General features: G+C 36.2%; 1 protein-coding gene and 1 pseudogene across 4 annotated transcripts in view; one reads left to right on the top strand and one right to left on the bottom strand.

Annotated features, from left to right (window-relative positions):
- RPS6KC1 (ribosomal protein S6 kinase C1) overlaps positions 1-13030 on the top strand; it is a 218048-nt gene that overhangs the window by 29910 nt on the left and 175108 nt on the right. For 3 of the 4 annotated variants that reach the window (XM_059938198.1, XM_059938190.1, XM_059938204.1), the window contains exons 2-3: positions 1526-1561; positions 7741-7861. In XM_059938198.1, the coding sequence (XP_059794181.1) occupies positions 1526-1561; positions 7741-7861 (157 nt within the window). Of the gene's footprint in view, positions 1-1525; positions 1562-7740; positions 7862-13030 lie in introns of those variants that run through there. The other variant, XM_059938217.1, reaches the window with a different exon arrangement.
- LOC132353222 (NADH dehydrogenase [ubiquinone] flavoprotein 2, mitochondrial-like) lies at positions 8064-8837 on the bottom strand (annotated as a pseudogene).

The following is a 13030-nucleotide window of genomic DNA, read 5'->3' as shown; positions in this document are numbered from 1 at the left end:
ACCCAGCCTTCTTCTTTTTTGTAAATTTTGTGAGGAATTCTTTGTAAATGGTGTTAGACTTTTTGGCTTTTGTCATTAGAGAAGTCTGAAAGAATCCACCGCCTCACCCCCCCCACCCCCCTTGCTCAGGGAATATTGATAGGATTATTTGTCCCCGAATGATGTATATAATTTTTAAAATTTAATCCTTGAATATTTACTGAATATTTACCACAAGTCAATTACTGGCCAGGGGAGTATAGCAGTGAACAAAACAGACAAAAGTCCTTGCCCACACACAGGTTACAAAATAGATAACAAGTAAAATACATGGCATAATATTTTGAAAACCATAAATCAGGGGAAAAGGATAGAGAATGCCAGGTGTGAGTAGAGCTGTATTTTAAATAGGAAGGACAGAAAAGTCCTCGCTGAGAAATTGACATTTGGGTAAAGATTTGAAAGAGATGAAGGAACAACCCATGAAAATACTGAGGGGAAAAGCATTTCAGGCAAAGGGAACAGTGAGCATGGTAGCCTTCAGGTAGGGGCGGGGATACACTTGATAAATTTGACCTCCTGGAAAAGAGATCTGTGTGGTTGGAAAGATGGGGTGGGGGTCCAAGAGGTAATGGGGACAGGTCCTGGGGCCTTGCAGGATAGTAAGGGATGATGCCAGGTGCCAATCACACCTTAAAGGCCCATATGCAGTCAGTCTTATGAACTTAAATTTGAATTTAACTGTAAAATGCAGCTCGCAAGCGACCCTAAATCTCCTTCCATTTCAGCTTGTCCAGCGTTCCTTCTCTTGTGTCTGGAATCCTCTCCTCCCCCTCGTCCTTCATCTTTGATGTTTTCCCTTTTCTGTCTGATTTATTTGCACCTCCATCCCTGTTCCTATCTCAGTCTGTACTTACAGAATGGCCATCGTATCATGTTTACTGTTTTATGCCTTCAACCAGGAGCTCCTTAAGGATGAGGATGATGTATATAATTTTTTATGGGTTACTTTTGTTTTCTTCTTCACCATTAGGAGGTCAGTGATTACTTCTAACAGATAGTGGTGTATGGGAGCATTGTGGTTGCTGTTTTTTTTTTTTTTAACTTGAAATTTTTATTGAGCTAATTGTAGATTCACATACAGTTGTAAGAAATAATACAGAAAAAAAGAAAAAAAAAGAAAAAAAAATATAACAGTGCTATCCTTTTGTATACTTTGTCCAGGTGCAGCTGCTTTTTATGCTTCTGATTTATATGTAGGCTGGAAAGGGGGATAGACAAGCTGTTAGAATTATGTCAAATAAGAGGGAAAACATGAGGCATTCTCTTGTGAATGTAATGGTACATGAACTTTAGCGTGTGGACTTTATTTTAGTTGGCTTTTTGCTTAATTTTTTCGTATGTGTTTCAGATGCTGAAGTTATTATATAACTGAGTTCTGTGTAAGTGATATAATATAGTATTTCTTTTTCTTTAAGCAAATTGAATTTTTCATACAAATGCTGTTGAAAGTAATGCAATGATTTATGTGTATGCTTTGTTTTAGGTTGTTTCACGAAGAAATCCAGAGGATGTCCAGGAGGTAACATGTTTATCCATATGAAAATTTTATTTTATGTATTTGACAAAAATTTAATTAAATGCTTTATTGAGGAAACAATTATTTGTATGTCAGTTTTGTATTTGTATGTTTGTCTGGAGATTGTCTGCAATTCATTAAACAATGGCTGAAGTATCTTATTTCAGACCTATTAAGTACATGTTAAGTTTCAGTAGGTGTTAAGTTATATAAATAAGAATTTCAGGAATTACAGTGCCGTTTAATAATGTGGTAATTTTTCTGATAACTACCACTCATAAGATTTCAGTATCAGTTAAGGGCCCCTCTTTACCTATTTCAAAATCATGATGGCTGTTTGGTTAAAAAAAAAAAAAAGAAAGTCTTTGGTAACTAGTATTAATTTTAAAGATCATAATAATAAATTATGTGTTTCTGTCTACTTTCATTTTTATACTGAGTTGGCATGTTGACATGTTGGAAAACTGCTTTGGGTGTAGATGTTTCTTTTTAAAATTTTGTAGTTCTTTTACAGACTATTTCCCTCTTTCTAAAATAACAGCTTGTTATATTTTTGCTTAAAACTGTGGAATTCTCTATTTGTAATTACTTTATCCTTGTTATATACCTTTAGGAATCCTAACTGTGAGGAGTTAGCTTTTTTTTAACATTTAAAAATTTACTTTCATTTTGGTCCTTGCTTATTTACAGTAGGATTAGAAGAGCATATATCTATATCTATATATATATTTTTCTTCCTACTAAAGTGTTTAAAACAGATGTTGTAAATTGGCAGTCTTGATTCTGCAAGTTATTTTTTTTAATTGCATTTTAATGTCTTCAGGTGGGCTATATACTATCTATTTAGCCACAAGCCCCACTACTCCTTACTGTACATACCTGGCTTGATTCATAGATTTAAGTTGATTGTTTGCTACCAGTTGGTTTGAATTTGTGACACATGTTTAGATAATATTTTAACTTTTATATATTACCATTTCTTGCTATATCTGATCTGATACTTGTTTTTGTCCTGTTGTTAAAAAGAGTTCAATAAAAGACACATTTTAAAACGATTTCATACTTTTTCCTTAGGGGTTTTAAGATATCTCATCCCACCCCCCCACCAATAGCCAGGAAGAGAATATTGTAATATTGTTATTTAGGAAGAAAAGGCTATATCTATATCTATGTCTAGATCTGTATCTATATATTTCTTTCCTTTCAAAATGGCAGTGAAAATAACTTGTACCTTTGATTGATAAAGTACACTTTCTACTTAAGTGTCAGTTGATTAGTATGAACTATTCCTTAGAATTCTATTAATTATGTTGAATTAATAGTCAATACCAGGCTATTCTGCTTTTGAAAATTTACAACTCTGTTAGAATTGAAAATGGGTTGTGTTTCCGTTGAATACATTGTCTGATTGCTGTGCTGTAGTTTGTAGCTTGATGTTCCCCTTTTCCAGGGAGAATCCTGAACCAACCTATCCATGAACATACTCTCTGCCATTTCCTTAATCCTTTTTTGGGGAAATCTCTTTTATAATAACAACTGTTGGTGAACCATTCATCAGAAAACTCTTGTAAGTGTCCTTTAGTTAGATGATTGCATGGTCCTTTGTTAGAAATGGTATAAAATTTTAAAAAGAATGTCTTCTGTCTAGCTTGCTTCTTGAAGTATAGAATAACCTTGAAGTTATGGCAACATTTTTTAGTTTCCCACGTATTTCATTTAAACATTGGAATTCTTATTTAGGAGAGGAATTTTACCACCTAGAATTTGTTTCTGTTTCCTTTCTTTTCACTTTCTTTCTCTGTTAACAGATTCATTTAGTTATTGCTTAGAATTTAGTCATGCTTCACAAGTGCTATTGAAGGTCAGTAGATGTACTGCTTGTCTAAGCAAGTATAGGGCTAATAATATGGTATCCTTATGAAAGTGGAAAAATTTAGCTCTTTTATACACACACACACACACACCCCTTGGTGCATGCTACCAGATAGCTCTGTTTTCTTCCTAAGGATGCCAAAATACTCACATGGAGTAAATAATTTAAAATTATCCAGGATAGTTTTTTCTTTTTATCTTTTCAGAATTCCCTCTAAATTTTTATTTATTAAGAGCAGCATGGGTGAATCTTAAGGGGGACAGCAATAGTTAATGTGGCCTCTTGTTCAGTAGATTCTCTAGAGCAGGGGTCCCCAACCCCCTGGGCCACGGACTGGTACTGGTCCGTGGTCTGTTAGGAACTGGGCCGCACAGCAGGAGGTGAGTGGCAGGCGAGCGAGCAGAGCTTCATCTGCCGCTCCCCATTGCTTGCGTTACCGCATGAACCCCCAACCCCAGTCCGTGGAAAAAGTGTCTTCCACGAAACTGGTCCCTGTTGCCAAAAAGGTTGGGGACCGCTCCTCTGAACACTTGCAGAAGGTAAAGAAAAAGATGGAGATGTTGTGCCCTCCTCCCCCCACCTTTAAAAAAAAAAGTAACCTATAGCTCTGTTTCTCTCTAGGTAGTAAATTTCACTGGGGAAATGTGGGAAAGGAGAACCAAAATAGAACTTTCTATGTATCATGTCAGAAATCTCTAACGTTGAAGTCATTTCATAAATAAAATAGTTTTAGAAAAGCTATTTGAGCACATTCGGAAATGTGTCAAGGGAAAGAAAAGGCTCTTCAAAAGGGGAGGAAAGAAAATCTGTAAGCAGATAGTATGGTAGTGATGTTACAGGAAAAGATGATCCAGCTAGTTTTAAATACTATATGAGAGTAAAAAGGACAAAGTTAATTGAATTGAGTGGTTTTGTAAAAGATCTAAAGTTTTTTTGGTATCGTTAAGAGAAATTATCTGAAAAGAAAGCATTTGTTTTATGTAAAAAGTATTTAAGGCAGTGTTTTTAATGAAAATTAAGCTTTTATTAAATTTGTAATCTATTATGATTGTCACTGAATTAATATTTAATTGAGGAATTTTATTCAGAGTAACTATAATAAATAGGAAATTTCTGCAGGGTTGGTTCTGCAGAGTAATAGCTGTTAATATAACTTTTCTTTTTTTCCTGATAGGAAAGAATTGATTATTAGAAAAAATATGTTTTGCATGTATCTTTTGGGACTTTGTATAGTCCAGTTATAGACATCCATACTTGCTGATGTAATGGACGTGTGCTTTTGTTCACATTTCCATTTTGAAGATTTCTAGAAATGTCCAAGCTCAAAAGGAGTAAGAAGAAAGGAGGCAGTAGATGGTGACATTTTTGGGATGCTTTGATTTCCTGCCTTTTTTGGGGGTTTATATTTGCTCTTAGGTATTTCACTTCTACAGTCTTAGAGTCCAGAATAAGGGCTATATGAGTGAATAAATTAGGGCATGGTGAAGAAACACAGATTCTCTAATTTTTGCTATGACAGACTACCTACTGGTTTATATGCCATGGTATTATTATTCTTATTGTGATTCAGTTGTTAACTTCTGCCCTTTAAGTTTCTCTGACTTTATCTGAAAACGACCCTAACTAGAATATAAATTTTATCTGCAGATTTAGTTGTTTCCATGAGCTTCAGTCTTTTGAATAGCTCTTGTGTCTAGTTTATAATGGCTTTAAGGATTGCATTTCCCTTATGTAAGATTACTGTTATGAGGACTTCCCTGGTGGCGCAGTGGTTAAGAATCCACCTGCCAATGCAGGGGACATGGGTTCGAGCCCTGGTCCGGGAAGATCCCACATGCCGTGGAGCAGCTAAGCCCGTGCGTCACAACTACTGAGCCTGCGCACTAGAGCCTGCGAGCCACAACTACCGAGCCCACGTGCTGCAACTACTGAAGCCCCCACGCCTAGAGCCCGTGCTCCGCAACAAGAGAAGCCACTGCAGTGAGAAGCCCGTGCACCACAACAAAGAGTAGACCCCGCTCACTGCAACTAGAGAAAGCCCGTGCGCGGCAATGAAGACCTAACACAGCCAAAAAAAAAAAAAAAAAAGATTACTGTCATGTGCCCACCACCCATTTCCCCCTTAAGCCCTTGGCAAATGTGGTAGCACCATAATTTGATCTATTTAAAAAATATAAAAATAACACTATTTTCCCATGACAAAATTATGTTAATATATCAAAATTAGACACTGCAGAGAAGAAAGATGTGAAAATTAAAATCTCTTGTAATCTCACTGACTGTCCTGAGACCTTTTACTTTTCGAGTGTTGGTTTGGCTCTCTCAGTTCCTCTTACCGTGTCTTTTACTGGAACTGTTGATTTTCTGCTGTCAGCATTTGTCTTGTTTACTCCCATTTAAAATAAAATCTCTTCTTCCATCCAGGTGTCCTGTGTCATGGCATAGCTGAGCTTCTTAAATACTTACTTTGTGCTTGGTTTCTTCCTTACTTCTGGCTGACCCCCATCATTCAGTTGTTAGATTCCTCATCTTGTTACAAATGCTGAGAAATGTTTTCTGAGTGATTACCACCTCTCTCCCGATGACTCCCCAGTTAATACATCTTGTTTAGTTTTTGCTCTTGAACTCCAAACCTGTCTTTTCTATTGGACAACTCCAATTAAATGCCTCACATGCACCTAAATAAAATATGTCTAAAATTGAACTTCGTTCTTATCTCAAAACAGCTTTTTCTCCTTTGGTCTTTACCTTAGGGAATAACACTACCATTTATCCAGTTGCAAAAGCCAAAATTTTAGTAATTATATTTGGCATCTCACTCTCCTTTTAAATACTTCATTCCCAACCACTTCTCTCTCTCTCTCTCTCTGTTTTTTTTTGTTCTAGCTATTATGTCCCTTCAGTATGCCCACCTAAGGCAATACTTTGTGTAGGTGCTCCTTCCATAATACGCTTGGGCTGCGGTTTTAAGCATTTATCATGCTGTCTTGTGATGTAGTTATTGTGTTGGCTTATTCTTCCTAATTTGACAGGGAACTCTTTAAAGGAGGGACTGTGTTTCTCATTTCTTCATCCTTTGTGCCAACACAGTGCCTAGCATAAAGTAGGCTCATGAAAATATTTGTTTTGATGGCTATTTTTGTTGTCAAGTAAATGAATAAAAGGAAGGATCAGGAGGAAGCAGTTTGTTTAAATTAATTCATATTATAGTCTGACTAGTCTCCTAGGATTAAAAGCAAGTCTCCTATATTAAAGCAAGACACTTAGTAATCATGGTAGAATTTTTGATAGTATGGCAGAGTTTAGTGAAGAATTTCTTATATGCAGGAGTAGATTTTTTGACAGATCTCTTAAATCATACTTGGTTACCTCTTTGGCCTAAGATTTGCTTATTAGCATTACACTATTGAGTTTGTTAGAAGTGAAATAATTAGGTTTTGCAGAAGGAAAGGCCCCAATATACCAGGTAATGGAATTTAAAACTCAGTTTTACCCTATTTTGTGGCAACTGAGGGGCTGAATCAGCGACATCAAGGCCATGTGTCAAATTCTTTTTCTTTATTAAATGTTTTTTTCTTTCTAATTTAATCTAAATAAGTTTAGACAATAATTTAAACTAATGAAGGTAAACTTTTACATGTTATATAATCTAAATGATTGTTATTTTGTTTTTTGAAATATCCTAATTTTAGTGGTATTCTGATCTGGATTAACCTTGCGTCCAGAAATCTTGTTACTATTTTTATTGAGATTTATGAAATGCAAAAGTTTAGGTTAATTATTTGCTACAAAGCCATTTTTTTTTCAGTGTTTTTCAGATTATTTATCCTTTTAGGCAAGTGCTGAGTATGTTTTTTATGTTTAAAAATTGTCTAAACTACTTTGTGTTTATAAACATGCTGTTTTTGAGATGAATATATATATATATTTTTTTTTTTTTTTGAGATGAATATATATTTTGACATCTAACTCATTTCCAGGGTAATAGTAATTAATGTTTGAAGAGGTTAAGTGACATTTTATGTAGTGTAAACCTTTTTTGTACCAGGTTGATATTTTTCTAGTATGAAGAGAACAGTACTTGTTTAAAATGAAATTTAAAAACCCAAACAGAACAGTTTGAGGAAGAATTGCTGCTTTATATTTTTAAATCAAATATTATTAGTTAATTTTAGACAGTTAACCATATTGGTTAGAACATATATGTTTGCCTTTGCATGACAATTTTGAGCACTTTAATAAAAAGATTGTTGTTCAGATATCTATGGTTTCACTGTGAGTTACACATTTAATTATCTTCTCTCTTTAGATAATTGTATGGAAGAGATATAGTGACTTTAAGAAACTACACAAAGAACTATGGCAAATTCACAAAAACTTATTCCGACGTTCAGAATTGTTTCCTCCATTTGCTAAAGGAATAGTGTTTGGTAAGTGATTATTTTGAAATTGTGATTTTGAAAAGTGATGATTAGCTAATTATGTATATATACTGAACACTGAAACACTGTACCATGAAGTCAGAAGCCCCTATTAAGATAATTCCTATCATGCCTCAAGCAATTGAAGTTGTTTTTTCATGTTCTTTTTTTTTTTTTTTTTAAGATAGGAGATTCCTATTTTATTTCTCCAGTGACATATTTACTGTTGAATATAAATTAAAGGCCTGCTTGCACACCAAAGCCAAGTCCTTTAGGTGGTTCAGTCAAAGAGGTAAGACCTCTGGCTGGCTCACATGAGAATCGTCCACTCCTTGGCCCAGGTTTTGGGATTTTGCCAGCTTTGGGTTCATCAGTAATTTCTTCAATATCCTTAAGTGTCAGATCCTCATATTAGTTGTCATTTATTTGAATCATTGGTGCATTTACACAGGCCCCTAAACATTCCACTTCTATAAGAGTGAAAAGTTTGTCAGGTGTAGTCTCCCCAACCTTTATTCCAAGCTTTTTCTGAGTGGTCTCCAGTATGCTGTCAGAATTTCGAAGCATGCAAGGTATAGTAGTGCAGACTTGAATATGATACTTTCAACTGGCTTTCTATTATACATTGTATAAAAAGTTGCTACTTCATATACTCTCATTGGAGGTACTTATAAAACTTCTGCAGCCTTGTTCATAGCAGAGATGGGTAGCCATCCATTCTGTCTTCGGGCTAAATCCAGGACTGGAAGCACAGCTGCTGCTTTATGCCCTTCTGGGTAGTTTTTTACAATGGCCTCTATCCTCTTATAGTTTTCTGGTGTGAAATCAAATGGAGTATATGGGTTTTTCTCAGGAGTATCTCTCTGCACAAATAAGGCTCCTCCAGCTCCATCCTGCATGGCTGTCTCATGCAAATTCCTTATATGTCTTCCCCACTGGGCGGTGAGGCTGGCCGTGTGGGCCTGAGTGCCATGGAGAGGAACATGGCAGGCCAAACTGCATGCCTTTCAGGTCGCCTGTTTTTTCATGTTCTTGCTGTGGTTTTGTTAACTCAGAATGCATTTACTCCTTTCTTTCATGAAAAAACAGCACCAGAACAACAACTCAAACTCTAACCGATGAAGCAAATAGAAAAACCCTATAGGAACATGAGGTGACATTGAATTATTCTTATACAGTTGTCCCTTGGTATCTGTGGGGGATTGGTTCCAGGACCCCCTGTGGATACCAGAATCTGTGGATGCTCAAGTCCCTTATATAAAATGGTGTTGTGCAGTCAGCCCTCTGGATCTGCAGGTTCTGCATCTATGGATTCAACCAACTGTGGATCGGCACCTCATATAAGTGAAATCGTACAGTATTTGTCCTTTTGTGACTGGCTCATTTCACTTAGCGTAATTTCTCAAGATTCACCTATGTTGTATCAATAGCATGTGTCAGAATTTCCTTCTTGTGTCTGAACATAGTCCATTGTGTGTGTAGACACCATTTTGTTTATTTTTTCATCCATCAGTGAACACTTGGATTGCTTTTACCTTTTGGCTATTAAAAATAATACTGCTGTGAACATGAGTGTACACATATCAGTTCAATTCCTGCTTTTAATCCTTTGGGGTATATACCGAAAGTGGAATTACTGGATCATATGGTAATTTTATTTTTAATTTTTTGAGGAACCACCATATTGTTTTCCATAGTGGCTGCTCTATTTTACATTTCCACTAGCTGTGCATAAGGATTCCAGTTTCTCTTCCTCCTTGCTAACACTTGTTATTTTCTGTTATTTTGATACCTTGGTGTTCCTTTTTTTGCCTTCATTTTCACATACTTGGTTTACTTTTTTTATATTAAATTCTTTGTTAAAAAAATTCTCTTTGTTAAAATAATTGATATGTTTTTTAATCCCTTGACTGGACCTTGACCAACAGAGTACAGAATGTTATTTCTTGTTTTTTCTATAACTTTACCATAAATTTTCTTGTATGGACAGCTTTATATTCATCCTGTTATTTTTTTAAAAAATTAATTAATTAATTTATTTTTGGCTGTGTTGGGTCTTCATTGCTGTGCGCTGGCTTTCTCTAGTTGTGGCGAGTGGGGGCTACTGTTTGTTGCGGTGCACGGGCTTCTCATTGTGGTGTCTTCTCTTGTTGCGCAGCACAGGCTCTAGGCATGCAGGCTTCAGTAGTTGTGGCCCGCGGGCTCAACGGTTGTGGCTCGTGGGCTCTAGAGTGCAGGCTCAGTAGTTGTGGCGCACGGGCTTAGTTGCTCCATGGCATGTGGGATCTTCCCGGACCAGGACTCGAACCCACGTCCCCTGCATTGGCAGGCAGATTCTTAACCACTGCGCCACCAGGGAAGTCCCATCCTGTTTTTTTTAAAAATCAATTTCTGCATGTGGAGTTGTAGAGTCAAAGTATATGGACGTTATTTTTCAAACTAGACAGTATTTTTTTCAGGTTATAAAGTACCATATGCAAATAACTCAGATGTTACAGAAAACTATGTAAAATAAAAATTCAACCTTAATACCATTTCCTAGATGGTATAACATTTTAGCGTAATTTTTAGACTCTGTGTGTGTGTGTGTGTGTCTATGTGTGCTTGTGCTTGTGTGTACATTTGAGTATGCACATGCTTCTTTACCTTTCTGTACATATAAACTTCAAAATTGAAGTCTTGCTAAATGTAGTCTTGAAACCTCTTTTTCATACAGTGGTATATTGTGATTGTCTTTTCATATCAATAAAAAGAATCTGCATTATTAATTTTAATAGATGCACAGTATTTCAGTTTTTGTATATACCATGATTTATTAACCACTTTTACTCATATATTATTTTTAGTTTTTTTGCTATTATAAACAACACTACTTAATATTCTTATTTGTACACTGTTATGCAGATGTACAATTATTTAATTAGGATAAATTCGTGGGAGCAAAATTGCTTGGTCAAAGGGTATGCATATTTTTGTGACTTTTGATGCATATTGCATTATTGTTTTCATATAATTTTAACATCAGTATTCTTTATACATTGGAATAACTTTAGAAGTCAAAGTAATGCAGGTGTATGGCTAAGAAAATAGAAAAACAAAGCACAAAACAAAGCTAATAGAAGAATGTTCAATAAAAAGCAGTAGTTTCCTGGAGAGCAGTGTCAGGATCATGGCAGCATGAGATGATCCCTTCTTTCCCCTTCAGTCTATAACTAGTAAAACAACTCAACAAAGTTTCCTCTGCCTAACAGAACAGGATGCTGGAGAGATCCACACATTTTTACATCTGAAGGTGAGTGGACTAAGCACATAGAGGAGGTGGAACCAGGGGAACAGTGGAGGTGGTACCTGCAACTCCAGCCCCCTGGCCGTGGTGGCTGAGTCCACAGCCCCAGAGAATGCGGTAACAGCAGTGGAGGCAGCACACATGGCTCTGGCCTTCCAGCTGCAATGGCACCTGCAGCCACAGGGGACCATGCAGCAGGGCATGTGATCCCACTGATGCACTGTCAAAAGTCAATGATAAGGAAAGAATTTTAAAGACAGCCAGGGGAAAAAAGATAGTAACCTACAAAGGTACCCCCCCACATTGGGCTTTCAGCACATTTCTCAGCAGAAACTCTATTGTCTGGGAGAGAGTGTGATGACATACTCAGAATACTGAAAGATAAAAAATGTCAGCCAAGAATAGTCTATCTGGCAAAGTCGTCCTTCATATGAAGGAGAAATAAAGGCTTTCCCACACAAATAAAAGCTAAGGCAATTTATCACCATTAGACCTGTCTTACAAGAAATGTTGAAAGGAGCTCTTCTACCTGAAATGAAAAGGCAAAAGTACACAAAACTTCGAGTAAGGTGATAAATAGATAGAATCAGAAAGTACAGCTCTATGGCGGAATAGATTGTTAAACACAGTTGTGACATAAAGGTTAAAGGGAAAAAAAGCATTAAAAATAACTAGCTACTTCAACTTGGTAATTAACTCAACATAAAAGGGGATAATATGTGACAGCAAAAACATAAAAGGGGAAAAAAGAAACATAAAAGGAGAAGAGGGAAAGGATGGAACTGTATAGGCAAATGAAGATATGATACTATCAGCATAAAAAGGACTATCTTATCTATGAGATGTTTTATACAAACCTTATGATAACCACAAAACAAAAAATCTAGAGCAGAAACATGAAACATAAAAAAGAGGAAACTGAGCAAAACATCACAGAAGAACACCAAACTGGGACTGCTCTGGTGGTGCAGTGGATAAGATTCTGCACTCCCAATGCAGGGGGCCTGGGTTCGATCCCTGGTCAGGAAAGTAGATCCCACATTCATGCCACAACTAACAGTTCGCATGCCACAACTAAGGAGCCGGCGAGCTGCAACCAAATAAATGAATAAATAAATATTAAAAATAAAGAAATCTTAAAAAAAAAACCCCAAAAACACCAAACTAAAATGGCAGACACAAACACAAGAAAAAAGAAACAATGAAGATAGAGAGCAACCAGAAAATGATAAATAAATGGCAGTACTAAGTCTTCGTATGTCACTAATCATCCGAAATGTAAATGGATTGAATTCAATCAAAAGAAAGAGTTACTGGATGGGTTAAAAAATAAGACCCAACTATTTGTTGCCTCTGGGATACTCAGCTCTAAAGACAAATACAGGCTCAATGTAAGGAGATGGAAGATGATACTCCAAGCAAATGGCAGCCAAAAGAAAGCAGGTGTAGCCATACTTAGACAAAAATAGACTTCCAGTCAAAAAAATAACGAGACAAAGATGGACATTATATTGATAAAGGGAACAGTCCGTCAAGAAGACATGACATTTACTAATAATATATACATCTAACATAGCACCAAAATATATAAAGCAATTATATAACAGTTGTAAAGGGAGAAACTGACGGCAACATAATAATAGTAGGGGACTTTAACACCCCACTTACCTCAGTGGATAGATCATCCAGACAGAAAGTCAACAAAGAAACATTGGCCTTAAATGAAACATTAGACTAGACTTATTAAATAGATATATACAGAACATTCCATCCAAAAGCAACAGAATACACATTTTTCTCAAGTGCACATGGAGTGTTCTCAAGGATAGACCACATGTTGGGACAAATATCAAGTCTCTTTAAGAAGATTGATCAACCACAAGAAGGCTGGA

This window comes from Balaenoptera ricei, chromosome 1 (assembly GCF_028023285.1).
Source record: "Balaenoptera ricei isolate mBalRic1 chromosome 1, mBalRic1.hap2, whole genome shotgun sequence".
Classification (NCBI taxonomy): Eukaryota; Metazoa; Chordata; class Mammalia; order Artiodactyla; family Balaenopteridae; genus Balaenoptera; species Balaenoptera ricei.
The sequence above is the reverse complement of the archived record's forward strand: the minus strand, read 5'-3'. Positions and strand labels throughout refer to the sequence as shown.